The sequence below is a fragment of the Cygnus atratus genome, chromosome 15 (assembly GCF_013377495.2).
Source record: "Cygnus atratus isolate AKBS03 ecotype Queensland, Australia chromosome 15, CAtr_DNAZoo_HiC_assembly, whole genome shotgun sequence".
Classification (NCBI taxonomy): domain Eukaryota; kingdom Metazoa; phylum Chordata; class Aves; order Anseriformes; family Anatidae; genus Cygnus; species Cygnus atratus.
This window is the reverse complement of record NC_066376.1, coordinates 3,495,921-3,516,975: the sequence shown is the minus strand read 5'-3', so window position 1 is coordinate 3,516,975 and position 21,055 is coordinate 3,495,921. Positions and strand designations below refer to the sequence as shown.

Here is a 21,055-nt window from a genome sequence, read left to right as displayed (position 1 = left end):
CGCTTTGGCTGCCTGTGCGAGCTATCTGATTCGCTCAGGAAGGATGTTCTTGCCATGTGTTGTGGGGACTACCTTCTCCCTGAAGGCCCGTAAGAAGTGTCAAAATCAACCGCAAGCTTCATTATTCCGAAAGTCTCCAGTTCTGTATACGAACAACCTTCCTTAGCCCTTAACCTCTAAGGAGTAAAAAGGTCCTTAAACGTGCTGAAGGTAATGTTCTCTTTCCTCTGGGTGTGAAGGCACAGCCTGCGGTACGAGAGTTCCCGGGCGTTACATTTTACTCCGCACGCGGTAGAGCCTTGCATACGGGGCTTCTGTTTGCAAAGCCACATTGAGAACGCCCCCCTGCGCTGATGTCTGTGGCACTGAGGAAGAATATAATACAAGTCCTTCCTCTTCTCGTTGGTGTTCATCCCTGCTGTGTCCCCTGTACCGTGGTTTTTAAAGAAATGGTTGGTTTCTTGGCCAAAGGTTAGGAAGTAGCCTTGTGCCATGAACTCCAAGGTAACCAATACCAGTTCTGAAGCTGTGCGATCCGAACCATCAGGACTTAGCAGAACACTTGTGCCCACCTTCCCAGGTCAGCACTTACACTCGGATGTCTGATATAAAGGTTACACAGTTCCCTATCACTGAGGCTGATTCACGAGTAGTGAATAGTTCTGTTTCTTTTTAATATGGATGAAGAGACAAAAGGGCAAAGGAAACACAGACTTTCCCGGACTTCACTCTGAAGAAGGCTGCTTCTTTTTCTGTAGTCCTATCAGGAGTAAAGGTTTGCTAACAGCCAGGCTGTTTTCTGGGAGGCAACTGTAGCATCTCTTTAATTTTTTCTGAAGCCAATGATCTTACTTAAAAAAAATAAAAAACACACCCAAAGTGTTGAAACCTTTAAAACCAGAATGACAGCTAATAGCGTGAAGGTGAGCAGAGCAGAATGGGTTTGCTTGATTTGTTGGACTATCTGTTGAGCTTTATTTTAAGCCATCAAAGCTTTAAACCCCAAACAAAGGCTAGCTGATATCCTCATTTTTGTTTCAGGCCTTAATCTGTAGCGCTAACGTGAAACCAGAGCTGCAGATCAGTTCTAAACTTTCTACCTTCTTTCTTTCATTTGAGGATTTTCTGTCTTAGTGCTGCAGTAACAAATCAACGGGTAAATGCTACAGACTGGTGGTGCAAGTCGCCTGCTTGCGACTTGTTGATTCCCCTTCTCCTGGCTTACTACTTCTTGAGTCTTTAAGCAGGAAAAAAAAAAGTATGTTTTCCTTTGGATGTACTCCGGGGGTTCTGCTTTGTAACAACTGCTGTCACAAATGTTAGCGCGAATCCCTGTGGTGGCTGATCTGTTTTAAACCAGAGAAGGATTATCTCAGTTAAAATGTTTGTGTTTCTCACATAAAACCTAGCACCCATGGTTTTTCTTGGTTTTGCATGATTGACTTAGGACTATGACTTGATGCCTGTTTGCTTCCTGGTAGATGGAGAGATGTGGGGCTCTTATCGGCCAAATGAAATTGAAGGTATGGCTGGAAACAACTTGCATTTTTTTTTTTTTAATTTTTGTATTCTCGTGATTCTCCAAATACTTCTGATGGAGCTGTAGCATATGGCAGCATCGAAGGTGAGGAGATGCATGCACACTCATGCTTATATATCAGTCAGTGGCATGCATCACAGGAAAGGCAATCTGAAGGTGGCCTGTGTGCGTTTTGCTGGATTTACTAGAAATCTATTGTAAAAAAGAAAAAAGTCATCTTTGTTAGAGCCTCTCTGGACTTGGACAGCACGAGCTGCCTAGAGCAGCTGTCTCAAGGCTCTTGTTAACCTGTGGGCAGCGGAGCTAAGTGAGTGAAATGCTATGATGGCATTACAGCGTATTTTGTTAGCCTGGCCCGTGTTGTCAGCAAGCGGTGCTGGAGTGCGTGGAGAGCCGTATGTTATCCGAGAGGGCTGAGTTGGGAACCTTTCCTGGGCAGAAGCGGTTCTGTGAGCTGATGGATGTATTCTGACGGGATGAAAGCTCTGTCTTGGTAGCTGTGTTCTTTTGCGTATCGATTTGGCAGTCCTTTACGTACACCCTGCTTAATTCAAGATAAGAACTTTGCTGCATTAGCTCGTAGTACAATCAAGGCTGAAACGAGTTAGTCATTGCAAAATTAACCTCCATTCTCTTCAAAATGTGTTTCCAAATAGTGGTACCGTATGAATGCAAGTCGCATAGCAACTTCGGAGTGACGCCTGGTTTACTTCAGTGCCAGGACAGCCTCTGTCGTGTCGCTATCTCCTATTTAAGAAAGATTGGTTTTATCTATTCAAGACCTGTTTGATGATCAGTGAAGTGAACTGTTACCAGACACCAATTGACTCCGAGTAACCCGAGATTCACTTTATCAGTAGGTGACTGATTAGCAAACAGCCTGTCTCCTCACATTCTTTTGTGCACAAAATAAAGCAAATATTCAGACTTTTTTCAGTTCTTTAGTCAAGGTTTTTTGAAAGCCTGTCAGCTATGTGTAACGCTACTTAAAAATTCTTGATTTTTTTTTTTCTGAGTATCTGCTGATTTTTTTTCCAAGTTGGTAAAGATTTTTTTTTGTTTCCTTCTTCCTTTCCTGTGCTTAATGGAGCTCAAAATTAACATGACTCTTCTTGTCTGCCTTGTGCATGGCTGGTGATGTCAGCCTATCCCTGGGAAATACTTCTCTGAAGATCTACAGTGTTCTAAATCTGTCACTGAATTAAAAAATTGTGTATTTGGCAAGGTGAAACGCAAAAAAAGAGTGGGCATGGTAACAAAAGTTGTTTTCAACACGCTTAACAAATGCAGTATCTTTTTTAGCTTAAACATTGGGGCCAGGGCAAATTCTGGTGTACTGTGACAAATTCTGACAACACGAAACATGCCAAATATTTTAAACATCCTCATATTCTTCACGGCAGTGAGAAGCAGCTGGCTAAACGTGACATTGCCTTAATAGTAAGTGCGGAAGAGAACCTGCGTTTCGCCGCGCTCCCAGCCACGTTCCTCCTGCAGCGTGGCACTTGGTTTCCACGCACAGTTGAGCTCTTCTGCTTGTACACGTAGGCTGTAGAAATCTAACTCTGTGCTTATTCACTGAGTTGTGTTTATGTAGAATTAAACAGTAGAGGTGATTAATCTACATTTCAGTTTATTGGAATATCTCGTTTTTTTCATTACTGCCGTCGCCAGGAGTTCTGTGTTGCAGTGCATGCCCTTGTACATTAAACCAATTGTTTTCATCCATGTGTATGCAAATCCACAGGTTAGAAAGTAATATGTATACCTGTAAAGAGTGAAAATTGCAAAATTAGTAATAAGACATTTCTTTTGCTTAAGCACACAAAAGACCTAGTAGTATTTGGATACAGCTAAGTGGATAATGGAGTATCAAGCGCCGAGTTCCATTTGTGGTGATTGCCTTGCCTTTCACTCAGAAGTTCATGCGTCTGAGGAGCCTTTTTGTTGGGATTTGGTGTCAGATTTCTCTTTCTGAATATAAGGTCAGGGCTTTTATATGTATGTTTTGCTTCTGTTTGTAAAGGGCTTTTGTTTTCCATAAAATACAAACTTGAGTTGTCTTAGTGCAATGTGTTGGCACAGAGAGAGAGAGAAAACGGCATCTCTATAAGCTTTATTGTTGCACTTCCTCACCCCCTTCCCAATAATTCCTGTAATAAAAACAGAGATGATTCCTCCCGTCCCTGTTGTGTCTTTGAACCATCTAATGTTACTTGACAGAGTTACAATTTGTGCTCCTGTCCTGTGCGTTCAGACTTGTTATTGCACGCAAGTCAGATTTTAAAGGATGTTCTTTAGAATATACTTGGCAATTAAAAGTGAGATTTATCTCACACCAGATGTATGACAACTTTATAAGCGAAGACAGCTGAGATAGCTGACTCATTCTGATACCTCATTTCTGGTAGGTGAGGTTTTGTGACCCTGTGCCCTCCGGTGACAAATGCAGAATTTGTCTTAGGGTTATATGTTTTTCTTTGCCTAGCTGGGCTTGGTTATCTCCATAATACTGTCCTGTTTTGTTCTTAAACTGGCTTGCTCTCCTGCTGGGCAGAAAATGACTAGGGTGAAGTTCTCATGTAGATGTGTTTCCTGTACATTGCTGCCTTTGGTCCTGCTCACTTAACAGGCATCCTTCCCCCCAGGTTAATTGTCGGGTATGTTTCGCTGTTAACACTGTTAATTATTTGGGCATTCCTGACTCCAATTTGTGTTTATGGTAGTGGGGTGATCTTAGTGATGTGGAGAGCAGAGTAGAAAAGGCAGTGAAAATAGATTCAGGAGTTGTTGCGAGTTATATGTGTGAAGAGGAACCAAGTTTTGTTCTAAGAGGTTGTTCCACAAGGAAATTGGTCCTAGGCTTCATCCAACATAATTTTACATTACTACTTTTAATAGTAAAAAACTACTACAAAACTACTTTTTGATTTGTTTCACTGTCATGTCGTAATTCTGCTTCTTGCGACTTTTCTTGATGTTTAATTTTAGTGTTGCCCCCAGTAAATTCACTTTCTTTTCTTTATCTCCTTAGAATTTTCTGCATTGATTCAGTTGCCAGGATCGATTCAGACTTGCACGTGCAGAGGAGTCGCTCTCAATCACTTGTTTGCTAATTGAAGGGGCCTGAGTCACAAAGTGGAGTGGTACCAAAATTCATAATTCTACGGAGTAGCAGTGTATGTTTGTGAAATGGTGCCAAGTTTAAAAATGAAAAATATACCTGGAGCATTAGTGAGCTTGCTTTACGATGCTAAGTAAATCTTTTGTCCATCCGTGTGGCTAAGTATTTGGCAAAAAGGAAACTTAAGGGAAGGGAACACGTGTGTGAGCTCACAGGGACATGTCATGGTTGGTATGCGAGTTTTTCAGGCCCTTCATGAAGGATTTCAGGCAGCAGGAGGTGGGGTCTTTGCCTTTTGTAAAGAGCTGCATACTGCAGAAGTCTGACTGCAGAGGAAGAAGCAATCAGCAAAGAACTCGTTTTGCAGTAACCTGAAGAACAACCGTGTTAGAGCAATTTGTTGTAAAGCAAGGCGGTTCTGGAAGTACCTTGTCCCTGCAGGTTGGAGCTGTTGTGCAAACAAATCGTTTTAAGCAGTGGTAAAAAGAACACAGGAAGATGACATCAAGCAGGAAAACACAAGTTAGCGAATCTGACAGACGTTAAAAGCTCGAGTAAAAATGTAAAAGTGAGCTATGTCTGTGGGTCTTGGTGAGACACAAACATGGATGGAATTGGCACGCGGTTTGGGTGACAAAAATCCGTTCAGATACAGTACGGATGTAGCAGGGCAGTATTTGACTTACTGGAGGAGCAAGAGACGTGAAGTTTGGAAGTTGCCGTGCGTTATCGCTGAAGGATAGCACCTGGGGGACGAGAGGTCCAGCGCCTCGGCTGTGGGTACGTGCCTTTCCTTCACAGCTGAAGGAATTACCAGCTCTAGGCAGTGTGTTCGTGCTGTCACGCCATTCACTACCTCGTATTGGTGCGGTCGTGCTGTGAACCAGAAAGAAGAACAGATAAGGATGAAAAAAACCTTTTTTTTTTTCTTAATACTATTTCAGCTGGGTTGGCTGTATGCTGCGTGTCAGCGTGGGGCTGAACGAGCAGCTGTACAGCTGGTAGCTGGCGGGGAGGAGCGCCTGGGTGATGGGAGAGGACCTGAGTGCTAATGCTAGGAGGATGCTCAAGGCACTCTGAGTAGCAATTGCTGCAGCGTGCAACTGCTGCCTTTCTCCTGACTTTGCCGCTGACAGATTCTGTTTGAACGTTCTCCACGTACTCCTTGTCTCTTCTGTATAGCGTGGCTCGTCCCTAACTTCATCTGAAAGGTGCCGTGATGGTACCTGCTATCGCTCGTGTGGCGTGCTTTCATGGGCGTGCTGGTGTGTGCTGAGCCCGGTGTATGACACGTCTCACGTGTTCTGCAGTCATGAGAGCTTACCCCTCTATGCAAATAACGTGCTCCTACTCCAGTTTCCTTGTGAAAAACAAATGAACCAGAGAGTGTAGAATGCCCGTAATTTGTGATCAGCTATTACAGCAAATCCACTTTTCACATTCACATTTTCACATTGCATTTAATTTAATGAAATGAATAGTGTTTTTCTAAGTAATCAAGTTATGAGCACTTGTTTCCCTCTATTAACAGGCCTGTCTCTAAGTTAAGATTTCTGTCTTTTATAATCAAACTCTGTTGAGATGTTTCAACTCTTCTTTTTTTTAATTTTTTAATTTTATTACTATTATTTTTGTTCAGAGCATCTGGTCACGGGGCATGTGGCTAGCTCATATTGCATATAGTCGAGGATGAAGGGATAATGGGATTGTAAATTAGCTATTTATGGTACTGGTTTTCCTCTGGCCTACTCCCTTGTGTAGTCTAGAGCAGCCCGAAGGCTGTTCTAAACTGTGCCAGCTGGCTGTAGCCCTGAGGGACTGGGATGCCAGATGGAGACAGCAGGAGAATAGCAGCACTCCAGTAAAACCCCAGCGCACCCATCCCGGGGTCGAGGAGAGGTGCTGGTGCCCTGCAGCCCCACCAGGACATCCTTGGGCAAGGGCTCGTGCTGGTCTCAGCCCTCCGGTACCGGAGCAGCCATCAAGGGACTGGATGAGCATCTGTGGACCTGCTCGTGAGGAGATGCGCAGTATGGCAAGCAGCTTCTGAAATGTTTTGAATGTGTTAGTGCCTCCTTTTTTCCCAGTTCTATGTTTCCTTGCTGTATCTGCAGAGTGTTGTATTCCATAGGTTGTACAGATAATCAGATCAAAAATACCATAATATTGAGCAATTGCAATATTACCTGATGTGTTATCTTGTTTTTTTCCTCCCACCGTCTATAAAATACCCAGAAAATAAGCAGCTTGCTAACACTAATGCACTTTCTTTTTTTCAAAAATACCCTTCATATTGCTGCATGAGAGTGCATACTTTAAGCGTGCTCAAAACGGAAGGTTTCAGAAGTCTTAAGCACCTCATTTCATGAGCTTTCTAGCTTCTACTGAAATAAATTTCTTAGAAAACCAGTGAAATGAGTGGTTGGTGCTATGGCAGTAGGTAGGCCTGCTCGTCCACCTCAACCCTGCAACCCTCTTAACACCTGAGCTTACAGACAGTGGTCTTCTGGCAGTAGCTTAGCCTCACACACACAGAAGATGTTCTTTACAAAAAACCCACCCGTTTGAAGATTTCCTTCTTGTGGAGTTGAGGGTACTAAACAGGTGAAACACCCTGAAGGATCTTATCAACTGATGGCTGCTCAAACAGTAGGTGTTTTCTAGAGGAGCACAGAGACTCAAACTACCTGATGTTTCATCACACTCTTGCCCCAGAAGGCATTACGCTCGTTGCCCCATTAATGCAGATAACACTTCTAATCCAGCTGCCCGAAATAGCTGTCAAGCTTGGATTTTACTTTGGTGGCATTTGCCGCACAAATAGTTGATGTAGCTCAAAATACTGAACTGTAGCTTGGAAAAAAAATAATAAAGGAGTGTAATCTTATTTTTGTCAGATTTTTCAAGTGTCTGATTTAAATAAAACTAATAAACACAATTTTACATATAAAAGGCCTTTCAGTTCCCTAGAAATGCCTACGCTCCTTGAGCATAACAAATAAAGAAAGCTGTAGGCCTCCAGAACCTTATGGGTGCTAGCAGGAATAGGCAAGGAAGGATGGATGTGCCCTTTATCTTCCATGCTCCCATGGTTATCCATGCGGGAGGAGAGCTACAAGCAGAATGGACCCCAGAAAGCAGTGACTCACATCGTCTCCCTGGATAGTCATTGTCTCCCGAAATAGCATCTCTTGCTCTTGCTCTATGGCCCAATCTTTTTGTAATCCCCTAGGATGTTTCTGAAATTTGGGATTTGGCATTTTGTCGTTGGTGGAAACGGCGAGTGACTTAAAGCTGTGTCTATCAGAAGTTAGCTTGAACTAACAAAGTACTGGGAAGGAAGGTAAGGTGAGAAACAAGGTACAAGCAGCTCTGGAGGAACTGAGAACAGAATTTTCAATGCCAGCACACAACACAGATGTGGAGGTAGTAAAGTTTTCTGTTAGAAAAACCCACCACCAATTCTAATTATTTTCCTTTGAGCGATCAATTTGAGATGGGCGCAGGAAGTGAGATGTGGATGGATGCTGTGACTTAACTGGTGCTGTGGAGCAGGGCAGTAGAGTTTAAGTGGTGGTGCTGTGCCCCAGAAGACTGAAATCTGGTCTGTGGACACTTCACGTGCAACCGTGCCTCTGGATGAAGTTTGGTCTTCCCAACCAATACAGCATTAATTTCATCATTTAAAGCCAGTATTAAGAAGCTTGAGATGCACTCTCCTGACTTCTTTCCAGAGTAGATCTTTCCAAACTGACTTCAGTCACAGAACCTGCTGCAGCTCACTTTCCTCCTCTTTGCTAGGCATTTTCGCCAACTTTTTGCATGTAGAGATGCTTCAAATCTCAGGGCATTGGAACTCCCTAGCAAGATAGGGGATTGGAACTTGTTTGCAAGATAGGGAGTTAATTACGATCACCTGCTCACAAAATTCTTAGTGCACATTGTAATTTAATTTTCTCTTGTGTTGTCATGTTTGAGAGTTTAGAGGTGTGTTGTATGTACGTATAGCTGTGCGTTTGAGCCAAGGCTTCTCTAGGAAACCGTAATGTTTCCCTTCTGGCATGCAGAAACCTACTTTCCGTGTAAAATCATACTGATTGTGATGCCCATAAGACTGTTCCTGTAACTTGAAGCATACTTTTATATCCAGCTAGTACTAATTGTGAGTTAGGTGTTTTGGTTTTGTTTTTTTAAGAGATTAAATACTCTTGTGTTGGTTTTCTTCAGTGCTGAATGCCATACCCTCACTTACTCATACGCTTCAGGTCATCCTGCTTAGCCTTTGGGGCTTAAATATTTCTTTATTTGTTTTGTTTGTTTATTTTTTTGTTTATTTTTTGTTTATTTCTTTATTTTATATTCTAAGTTAAGATCTTGGCAGTAGAATGCTTCATCTGTGAAATCGATTCTATCAGCATTAATATTTTACATTTCTGGTTCTTGAAGCAAAATAAAGCTGCACTGTATGTGTGGCTGATGGTTGGTGGAATCTCATAACTGCCTCTAGAGAAAAAAATCTAGCAAACCAGATCAAAGGCTAGAAGTCATGCTCTATAGTCCTACCAATTTTGCAAAGCAAAAGGAAATGTAAGTATGATGAACCTTCAAGCAGGAAGGGGTTTCCATCATGTTTTTGTTGGCATTGTGGCTTTCCTCACTTCTCCCTGTATTTTTATTTTTATTTCAATATTAAACTTGCATTAAGAAGCTCTGTCTTGAGGTTTCTACTCTCAGGGTAGTTAGCTGGAGAAGCGGGATGGAAGGCTACGGGTCTGCCAGGCAGGAGTCCCGAGTGCAGCTGGTTTGGATGTAATATCTCCGACCTTCCAGGGAGGCCAGAGGTGGGTTGGAGCCGCACGTAACCTGCAGGTAATGGCATGCCGCGCTGGGGAACACAAAAGATTTGACAAATGCTGAAATACAGTGTGAGTAATCGCCTCGGTGAGTGTTTCTCTCTGCAGTTTGCACCTAGCTTTCGGGGCAGCTTCCTTCGTGTCAGGTTGGTTTGACTGGATGCTCGGTGGTTTTGCTCTAACCAGAAATCTGTTGGGCTGTTCCGTGATAGTTTCTCTTCTGTAACCGGTCCTCGGAGCGTGGCCTCCCTCACGGGCAGCCTTGTTTTCTAGGGCTGTGTCCCCTCCCACCCCAAATACCTTGAGTTTCACTTGGTGTTCCTGCCTCTTTGGCTGCGTGCTGCCTTTTTCCGTAAGAATTGTTTGTTTACAGTTCAGGGACATGCCTGCCTTTCTGCGCCATGGTGGGCTTTCAGCCCTCACCGGGAGCCCACCCTTTCAGGTCTGGTGCTGGAGCGCTGCTCCTGGCGCTATCTGAGCAGACTGCTCCTCGTGCCAAGGTTGGAAGTGTTAATCTTGCTGCAGACCGGGGTGATAATTCATTGCTGTCACAGCAACACATGCTTAAAGTTGCCTCTTGCCAGATTCGTTGGCTATACGCTACACCAGAGAAAATTATTTCAAGAGTCTTATTGCATAGCCAGATGCTGTAGGACTCGTGCAATCCACCTCCCTTCCCCCTTTTTATGACTTCAGGAAGGAAAACAGCTCTGCAGTGAGGCACGTTCCTGCCGAGCGCTGGTGAAGAGGTAGAGGAACTTCTGCTCACGGCTACGTTTTCTGGTTTTGCTTCGAGGGAAGTTCTGTTTTGTGTTCAGGCTAGAAAGGACAGAGGGAGTTTAAGGTAGGGGGAGCGGAGTTTAAAAAGAAGTGAACTAAAACAGCAAGGGTGCTCTGTTCATGCTCCCTGCAATAGTTAAGTGTTGTGGAAGTTCTGTGTTTTCGTTAAAAACGTGCTAATGACTAGATGGGCTTGACGAACTTTTCCTGCCATCTGTGTCTTTACAGTCTTTCAAAAGAAAGAGAAATCCTGTGAACTCTTGCTTGGCAGTGACCAGCACGCCTAGGCGCTGGCCTGCAAGGCTCTGTTTGATTTAGTTAGAACCGTTTAGCTAGGTTTTTAGGTTGTTCTAATAGGACCTCACCTGGCATTTTTATTCTATGTAATTGGGCTCTGTAAATGCCCGAGGATACATATCTTGCTTCTGGTATTTATGGCTATAATTTACTAACTCTTTGTTATTTTTTGCGCTAATTGGAAGGTGATGCTGCAAGCTGGATCACAAAGCAGAGGCCACCAGTGTTACTTGGTCTTCATCGCTATCCCTTGCAAGTCTTCTACAAGCCTCTGTATCAGTGGCTGTTTTGTCTCTGGGATATTGCAGACCTCTGAAGAGGAAAATGGGGAGCTTTTTGTTACAGGATCTAAGGTCACCCAGGCAAGTCACTTAATGCACAGCTTCTGAAAGTACAGCGTTCAGTGCACAGTGGTGTTTGATTACCAGGGAAGGGAGATGTGCAGGTTGTTTAGTAGGACAGAAACTTCCTGATGCTCTTCCCAGCATAAATGTCATAACGTCTAGTGGCTAAGTGTTACATCACCAATAACTATTGTCTTTTATTTTTTAGAGAAGTTGCCATGGAAGTTAAATTATCCTGGATGCACTCCCGTAGATCAATATCCAGGCAAAAATGTGGTGCAGGGAAGTTTGCCGTAGTGTCACACACGTTATACATGTTGTGCTACCTTCCCTACTTTTCATTCGTAGTGTCTTAATTATCTGCACTGCCAGGTTGTAAAGAATGCTATCTTGAGAAGCACATCTGGGAAGGACTTCTTTTGGACCTGTGTAAACCACCTCTTTACTTGGCAAAGATAGCTTTTAAGCAATTTGAGATACTCTTGAGAAGGCCTGAGGCAGTACTCTCAAATTCTTTTTTTAATGCTGCTGTAAAGCATAAAGGTAATGTATTTGTCCACAAAACACTGCACATGTTTATAACCATAGAAACAGAGCAAGAGATCAGGACTAGAAATCTGTACGGATTCGCATTTAATACTTTTGCTCTAGTCTACGTGAGATTACTGGCGATTTGCAATTGGAATAGTTTGCATGAGAATCCCCTGGTCATGCTTCAAGCTCTGAACTGTTTTTTTTCAAGTGAGGTATGCCACAGCAGTTCTATCTTTTGCAGAGGTAGAAGGTGTAGTAATTCGCTTTCACTCCCATGTTTTCCCTTGTTACCCCCATTCCACTGCAGTGGTTATTAGCCTTTCTTTTTCTGTATACAGTTGCTTTAAGAACCCAGACAACTTCATCCTGCCGCTCAGGTAGCCTACCTAGTGCTCAGGAGCTGTCTCACTGCAGAGAACTCACCCCTCTCTGATATTTCTGACCCCCACTGACATGTCTGAATGAATGACAGATTGAGGTGGAACCTGTATGGCCACGTGCATTATATATGATCAATTTATTGCTGGTACCATTTTTGTGAGTACAGGAACAGAGATTTGTTTAGAACAAACTGCAAGATGAGTTCTCTGTTCTTACCAAAATACAGATTGCACTCTGGCTATTTTTGATGGCAAATGCAGCTTCATTTTCTTTTTACCAATGCCAAGCGTGCATAAACTTTTGCTATTCTGTTAACTTTAGAGAGGGGTCTGGAGTTTTTAATGAGCTGTTAGTACGCCAGCTAATGCCCTAACCAGCAGGAAGTGTTGGTAAGTAATCTTCGTTTTGGAAACAAGGACAAGCTAGATCAACAGAAGGGCATACTAAAACGTCTGCCTTATCTGCCAATGAACATTTGTTAGTATGGTGGGAGTAATAATTAAGTGTTTTTGAAAGCTGATAACGTTCTTCTAAGCGTGGGGAAGAACAAGGAAAGCAGATAATGATATATACCCTAGTTCTCCTACTCCCGGTGAGGCTGCAGTTTCAGATCCTCAAGTCCAAAGATTACCATCTCAGCAGCCGATCCTCCCCTCCTGAATTCAATTGCTCAGCTGGGAGACGAAGCATTAGGCTTATCTGTTTGCTGAACTGATTGATTTCAGACCTCAGTCATCTGCAGCTTTGGGGCAGGGCTTGCAGAGTCCTACCTTTTGATGACATTTCCCCGTTGGAATGCAATGTGGTAACTTTCTGAGATTGCATCAAATTAGTTCCATACTGAAGGGGAAGCTGTGGATACCGGCAGACCATCGTGTTGATTTTGGGAGAGAACTGAAACTCAGAAGAAAAGGCAGGACACACAGAACCCGTGCCATCAATCTTTTGGCTTGTTCAGTCATCTCCACAATCCAGTCTTCCGCTTATATTCCCTTTATATCAATTACTTTCTTACACAGCAAAGGGTGTGTGTATATATGTGTGTACATTATATATATGTACACATTCATTCCCAGTTTCGGTATGCAAGCTAAGTAAACTGAAAATAGCGAGAGACGGAAGCCCGTACAACCCCTAATGCAAAGTGTGGAAAGGTAGAAGTGTTGGAAGCAAAGCCTCTGTTTTGGGTGTGTTTGTCCTAACATGGACAATTCGGGAAGCCCCTGGTGTATGAAATAACTCGAGCTATTAGTTACTCAAACAACCTGGAGTGCTGTTCAGGTGTAACGATGCCTTTAGATCTTAAAGGTGAAATATGCTTTTGGCTTGATGCTGCCCAGAGTGTTTCAGTGTTATAGCTGATCTTTCCATCCCAGCAGTGCGGGTGGCAAAAGCTCTTCTCATACAAGATTGCCAGCACGAGTCCTTGGAGCCGATGCTGTCAGCCAAGTTTCATTTCCCCAGAGTTTCATTTTCCCATGTAATTATGTCAGGAGAAATTACAGTGTAGACTTACCCTCCCTGTTTGTGTGAATGCACTTTTTCACACTGATGGTCCTTCCTGTTTTTTCTTGGTTTAAATCCTTAAATTTTGTGCAAAGTCTGTGTAATTGCATATTAAACATAACTGATAACTTTACTGTTGGCATTTGCGTGTGCTGAAATTCAAATTTAAATCCCCTTAACAAAAACAAATTTTATCAGTCTGAAAAAGAAGAAGCTGCCACTTGAGTGCTATGGTAGCACGTAAGATCTGTTGCCTCTACTGCTGCCCTTCCTTATTTTTAGAGGAAATCTTCGAGTAATGCATTTGCTGTTGGGAAGCCAGTTAGAAGTAACTTTCTCTATTGGAAAGCCAACTGAGTATTCTTTTACTTCCCTCAGAAGCACTGCTCATGGTATGTAATGTCTGTTTATCATTTCTTGTAAGTTATGGATGTACTACTCAATGTACTAATTTTCTACAGCTTTTTTAATTACTCCACTGATTTCGAAGTATAGATTTGTGCCAAGGTACACCAGGGTATATTTGAACAAAATGCAGAGCAATAAATTTGTAATTGTAATTCATGTCTGATGAATAAGCAAAGCATTAATTTTATTAGCTCTGCTGGCAGCCTCAGCATTCGAGGAGTGTAGCTGGGCTGTTTTTAGGGCTGCACTTCACGGAATTCCTTTGCAAGGCTCTCATTTATCAGGTGGTGTCTGGCGTTGAACTGGTGTTTTCTAGGTAGGCGTGTATGTTGGTAATCAATTGCCTTTTTTTTTTTTTAATGTCCAGAAATGTATGGATAGGCCTGCTTAGTAGTTACTTTAAGTAAAGCTTTCTCCTTCTTTTTATGGTTAAGAGAATTTCATGGAGAAGAAAAATGTCACTCGGGTTGTTCCCTTTGGCCAACATGTGGTGGTAAGTTCTGGTGTGCTGAACAGTCGCTGCTCTGTGTTAGTGTTACTCATCCAGTGACTTCATCTGCATTGTTTTACTAAAAATGCAGATAATTATTGTAAATGGTTTTTAAAAACTGTTTCTCATTTCAGTAAGTCCCATAGAGGAATCCTAAAGAACTTTGTCTCATATCAAGAGAGACCAGAACTATGTGATGAGAAAATATTTCAGTGTTTAGAAGCTTGTAAGAACATGTATTGTTCCTTTTGGGGATGTTGCTGCTGGGTTTAGATCAGGTGTTTCCTAATTTTCTTTTTTTTTTTTTTTAGTTTAAATTCACATTTCTTGGGTTTAATGCTTCATTTCATTGCACAGAACATCATTGTCATGGATTTTTGCCTTCAGTTATTTCCATTTTCTGCGACCGTATATTTTTGTTTGGCTATATATATATATTTATGGTCAAACAATGGGGGGAAGGGTATATGTAAAAAAAACATAGTCCAACAACAATAACTTGGTAGTATAGTTGATGGTAATCTGCTTAACCTTGGGATGGAAAAGTGGAGCATTGTAATATGAGATACTTAACAATGTGTGGTATCCAGTATAGTACAGAATCTTTGTCTTTTAAGGATCAGGTTCACTAATTTAAAGATTAATTATGAAGGATTCAAGTCGGCTGTGTTTTGTCAGAGCAGCACAGTGAGGCCACATGCATAACTTTTTTCCCCCTTTATCTGTCTTTGTTCATTTCTTTGGATGTACGTGACTGTTGATGTTCCTCTCTCTTCTTTGGTTTAAAGAGGAGCTCAGTAGTTTTTTTAATTACGTACAATGTTAATGGTTACTCTGAACTTTTTTCCCTTTTAAGAGAGTGTTTGTGAGCAAAAGAACTGCCTTAAACCTTCCGAATTAAAGAACTGCAATCCATTGAAATAGCTGCTCTTTCTGACTTTTTTTTTTCCGCAGTAGAAGCAGAATTTAGCTGCCCATGGAGAGAAACTTCTTTTGCTGTAAAGATGGAAAGATGAAACTGCCTCAAAGAAAGGTGAATAGAGATGGTAGTGCTTTGTAAACGCGTACACCATTCCGTTGTTCATTCCCCAAGAGTCCAGTTCAAGAACGACCACAGTAGTGGTTGCTTCTGTAAGATCATTGCTGCTTGGTAGGGTGCTGGTCTTCAGCCCCTTTCGGAAGGATGCCTTAGGAAGAGAAATACAGGAGGGCACACACTTGCCAGGCCTGTTCACATGTTTTAGTCAACTTTGTTTGCAAAATCTTTGTTATTGTGTTGACTGGTAGAGGCAAAGTCTGACCTGTATGCAAAATGTGAAAGGACCCACTTTTGCAGTTAATTTGTGGTGAAGACAATGCAGGATTTGTTGTAAATTCTCCAAAACCTTGTTTATACTGAAAATGCAGTGTAATGGCTGGTGAGGATGGACTGTATTTTGAATATTTATCAAACACAACAAATCTGTATTTCAAGGTGTTGCAGCTGACCGTCTCGTAATGCTTGCAAATCCTTCATGGTAATAAGCCCTTCTCTGAAGAAGCACAGGGTGATTTCTTATCTCCAAATGGACCTCTGGTTATTTCAACCCATTATCTGCTCACCAAACAGTCTTAGATAACTGAAATTCATCTGTATAGGACTGTTTTCTATTCTTCCTCCTCTTTACCTATTTTCCATTGGAGTCCTTAGATACTCGATTCTTGCTTTCCAGATAAAATACTCAAACAGTTACGTTCCTACAACTTGTCTCATCTTTCCTGCTTTACATGAAAATGCATGCACACCCAAGTACCCTTAAACTCTTTTGATAAGATAAATGTAAATTGTACTTGAGAGTGTTTTTTTCTGAAAACAGCCTAGCTCTATTGTACAAATGTTCTTTTGGAAAATGGAATGCACTTCTCTTAATTATTAGCGCTGATGGACACGCTGTGAGCCCAGTATTTGCTGATGTCAGGTAGAATCGAAGATCTGGGTTCTTACGCTTGACAAATGTGACAGTAACTGTAGTCCTGGCTGTCTCGGCTGAATGAATCAATCTCACATGCACGAGTACTTATCGGCAATCAGCTATACTGCATAAGCAGACTATCTTCCTTCCCTTATTTTGAGCATAGTCTGCAGGCAGCGTTATTTCTAAAGCACTGCATGCTACTGATTTGTTAGGTGCGGGAGCTCCGGCTTGCTCTTTGTAGCTGATGAACGTCTTGTAGTTTTTGTGCATTTCTTTCTTTCTAAAGGTCTTCCTGCTCTTGAGAAACTGATGCACTTCTGTCCAAATGCATAACGATAACTACTGAATATCTGTGGCATTAATATACGTAGACATAAATAGAGCAAGTCCTCTACCAAAAAAAATGTATTTTCCCATCATATAGTATACCTGTATTCAGACACTATTTTTGGATAGAAAATTTGCAAGGACTTCCTGGAGCTCTGTACGTACTCAAGAGTACATAAACTACCTTCTGAAACCATCTCTACGGGAAACTGAGATTCACATGTCTTTTTTCTTCTAAGTAGAATGATTACATTCATTGATACATATATCTATATACAGATAAACAGATATATATGCTGTATTTTCAATGTGACAAGGAAGATTAATATAAGGGACAGTTCTCAAAAGCCAAGGTTTGTCAAGAGCCAGCGGAGGAAAAGGGAGACATGAAAGGAATGGACTGAGACAGTTATGATCTTATTTGCAGTACTCCTATTTTGTAAGATATATAGAGAAAAATTATTTTTTCTTGGAACACAAAGACTAATGGGATGGCTTACAGAACTTGAAAGGCTATATACAAATAGCTGTTCTGGCTTACTTGTTATCATGGCTATTATTTGGGGGTTGCAGTCTTTGGTTTCATGACATAGCTTAAGTTTAGAGGACAACAACCTGTCGGTTTTATATGAAACTGAAGATGAATCTCTACATTTATGGTGAAATGAATTTTCAGCTGCAATAAATGCTTGCATAGTGAAGTGTTGTAGCAGTTGGACACTCAACAGAGCAGCATGGATATGTTCTTCACGCTTCTTGTACCCCGTGCTAAAAGAATTGCCTGCAGTAGTGCTCCTCAGAAGTTTTGTTCATTAGAGTTCTGGTTTTCCCCCTTTCTCCATAGTGTTCCCAACCACTCAGTGTGATTTTTTTTCCCCTACTGTATCTTTTTAGTATCATTATTTGACTTTTCTTTAGCAAAACTCTAATGATGAATTTGCTGTGCAAAAACATTTGTCCAGAGGGTCATGTGGAGTATGAAAACATTTGGTAAAACTTTGTTGTTTTTCTTTGGAGATAAGTTTCACCTGGGGCTGATGAACTGGGGAATCCTCGTGCAGATCTTGGACTAAATGCACATAGGCATTTACTGTTACCCCGCATCTCTCCTTCAGTCCCGACTGCCATCACATGAGTAGCAGAAGCAGTGCTTTAATTCCAAGAATTATTTCATTACTGAGAAAAAAAAAAAAAGCACAGATTCGCAGTACTGATGAAAAACACTTGAACGTGCCTGCAAACTTTCTGAAAAATTTCCCCTCTCTTAGAGAATCTTTACTCCACATTCTTAATTTCTGCGTGATTAATCAAAGAATAATTGGGGTAATTCAATAACGTTGACAGGCAAATATTCTTCTACATCAAAATACTGTTCTTTTAGCTCTCTGGCAGTGGACAAAATTAAATTTCTAATAGAAATCTTAGTGTTCACCAAAAAGAAGTGGAAAACGTTACGTAGCATTGTACTTCTTGCTTGCAGGACACAGCCATTACAACTAACAGAACATCTGAAAGGTGAGAGTATTGTGTTTGAATATGTCGATCTGACACCATAATGGCAGTATTTAAACTGCTGAAGGTGAATCCATTTGCATTTATTCCTTAAATCGGGCCTTTGTCTTTTGCTGAGCGTTTCTTAATTTGCTTAGCTTTAAGATGTTCTTTTGCACCTTCTTTAAGCTTTTTTCTTTGTCTTGTAGCTTGAATTCTAATATTTTAATTTCAAGAGCATTCTGTTGCGTGAACAAGAAGCAATGTGTGTATTACAAGCTCTAAGCTATTGTCAAAAGGATGCATCATGGAATGAAACAATGGCATTATGTCCAAACCTTTCTGTGTTGGTGGATATTATCCTGCTGAACGCTAAATGCTTTCAAAAACTGCACTAGTTTCAGGATTTTTATTTCTTAACCTCGTCTTTTCAACTACGTAAGTAAAATTTGCTAACAAAAGTTTGGAGCTGTTGACCTGAAATGGTTCTCAGAACTCCCCAAGTGTTTTGTAGGGTAAGTATCTACCCCCTAAAAATAGTGGGGAGTTCTGTTGGTGTGTAGATTTTTTTTTTTGTTCTAATTTTTACTCTTTTCTGATGATACTTAAAAGGAGACTTGGCACGTGTTGTCTTTGCTAGCATGAGGGTGGACGGTTCTTTTACCTCACCAGTATTGGGTAGCACTTTGACAGAACGTCTTCCTTTTCCATTTCTCATATTCTAATAGAGGCATCAAGTAGCATTAGGATTTTATGAAACCTAATTAATTCAGAAAGAAACTGGTGTTTATACAGACACTGTATGATGCTTAGGGCTCTGAGTATGCTCTCATGCTTGATAACGAGGAAGGAAGGGATGGTTTTGGTCCCGAAAGTTATGTTATCTGCACTTAATTATATTTTCACCTTTTCTTCTGCAGCCCTTCCAACATCTTCCTTTGGAACAGTAGAGGGTAGGTGAAGCTTTTTTAAGAGACAGGCTTCTCTTTGAAAATTGGCTAGTAAAGTGGCAAAAGAGGAGCCACGTTGTTTTTGTTTTATTTTCTCCTCAGTAGAGCAAGGAAAATAGGAAGAAAGATCTCTTGCTGATATGAAATAGGCCTTTGCTGTAATGAATGGCCTGGGAGTTTTTCTGCTTGCTTTTCTTATCCCCACGTTGTGAAAGCTTGCTGTCCTGCTGGATTTTTTTGGAATGCAGAGGTGTGTTCTGGCTAAAAAAGCATGTGCTCTGCCTAACAAGCTTTACTCGCCGTCGAGCCCAGCTGGCTGCTGCAGTCTGTATTTGTTTTGCCTTCACTAATTTTTATATCCATGCTTTAAATTAAACTAACACTTTTTGCATTAAGTGACAACCCAAGCACAATGTCCATAAATGAGACCAAGCACTATAATCTACTAATTTTTGTTTTCAGTGTGCAGCATTATGTAATCAAGCAGCCTACTAAAAAGGAAGACATGGAAATAACACTGGTGGCGTGTAAATGGTGCTAAACTTAAAGTGACCGGCCTTCGTTGAAAGACATACTTACATTGAGTTAAGGTTTTAGCGCTTCCCTTTGTATGTAGAGAGGACAAGTGAAGAGAGCAGGGTCTGGTCGGTCAGCACAAAATCTCTTCTTGTTACATCTCTGTCTTTTGCTATAGGAGATTTACGCATGCCTTTGGCATGTAACATGTATTGGGGTCTGGGGGCTGGCACGGGTCCTGCCACCTCCCCTGCCCCAGTTGCTGCCCTTTGCAGAGGCCTGGGGGTGCCTTTCTTGTGTTCTCTTCTAGGCGGCCTGCGCCTGCCCCAGCCTGCAGTTGTGGTGCCACGCTTGGGGCAGTTGTAAGCATGGGCGAGAGGCGCAGGCCTGCCTTTTCTCTGGCTTTACTGCTGAATATGATAATTGTTCATAGCATCAGGCAAATATACAAAGCCTTGGCCTCTTTCTACTCTGATGTTAGGTGCCAGAGGATACTCTTTTATAAGATGCAGAAGCTGCTTGGGAGTTAAGCAAAGAAATGACAACAAAACATAACAGAAAAACCAAACCAAACCAAGCACCAAGCCATCAGCAGAATCACAGAATGGTTAGGGTTGGAAGGGACCTTAAAGATCAACTAATTCCAGCACCCCTGCCATGGGCACGGACACCTTCCATCCCGAAATACACATCCTTTTCTGTTTGGATATTTATTCTCACGGTGGTAAGGACAGACTTTTTCTTCTAACGAGTTCATGTAGTTTAATGCTGCTGTGAGCAGAAGCTGCTTTCTCCCTTTGCTGCTGGGGTAAGTGGCACCTGACCTGCACGAAAATGTTTTCCTGTTCTTGTATTCATTGTAGGCAGCACTCTGAGCTAGGTCAAGATGAAGATTTGAATCTATTTGATGGTTTTTCATGTTACTCTCCAAAGAATTGCATTGCAGTGAGGCTCTAGACTTTTTTTTTTCTTTACACAAATGTCAGTGGACAGATTTAGGGCCTGGATGTCAATTCAGTTCACTTACAGGTTTGCCTCATGTTTATTAAACTGTGCCTGATCTGTATCAAAATAAGTTTCCTGAAGTCAAGATGACTGGCAATGAAACCTCAGAAAGATACAAATAATTGCATTTGTAATTACGCTATTAAGAAAAAAACAAGGCATACTTTTATGCGTGATTTAAAAAAAATCTTCTAGCACTCCTTTCAGTACTGTGCAGAATAGACTGTTAAAATATCAGGGATGAATTTCTCTACACTTAATTTAATCTCTATAAAGAAATGTGTCTGTTTAGGTCTTCTGAACTAAGCACTGATAATAATACATGAAATGTAATCTGTTAATGGCTTAAGGCATCTCTGAGAAGAGAATATATGGATTTTCACTTAATGCCATTGTTTGGTATATAAAAAAGAACGACAAAATGTTGTTGAGTAGTTGGATATTGCTGGGAACAAAATAGGAGTATGACAAGGAAATCTCTTTAGCTGTAGTCAACAAACTAAAAAGAGGATAGAAATGAGTATTTCTGCTGAGAGGTTGTCATCTACACTTCT

The 21,055-nt window shown here is 41.5% G+C and overlaps 1 protein-coding gene across 3 annotated transcripts in view; it reads left to right on the top strand.

The window, feature by feature from the left end:
* Positions 1 to 21,055, top strand: part of USP22 (ubiquitin specific peptidase 22) — a 99,609-nt gene that overhangs the window by 4,838 nt on the left and 73,716 nt on the right. The window contains exon 1 of one of the 3 annotated variants that reach the window (XM_035563387.2): positions 15,227 to 15,290. The exons of the other annotated variants lie outside the window; for them this stretch is intronic. Coding sequence (XP_035419280.1) covers positions 15,234 to 15,290 — 57 coding nt within the window. The 5' untranslated portion in view covers positions 15,227 to 15,233. Of the gene's footprint in view, positions 1 to 15,226; positions 15,291 to 21,055 lie in introns of those variants that run through there. 3 annotated transcript variants of the gene reach the window in all.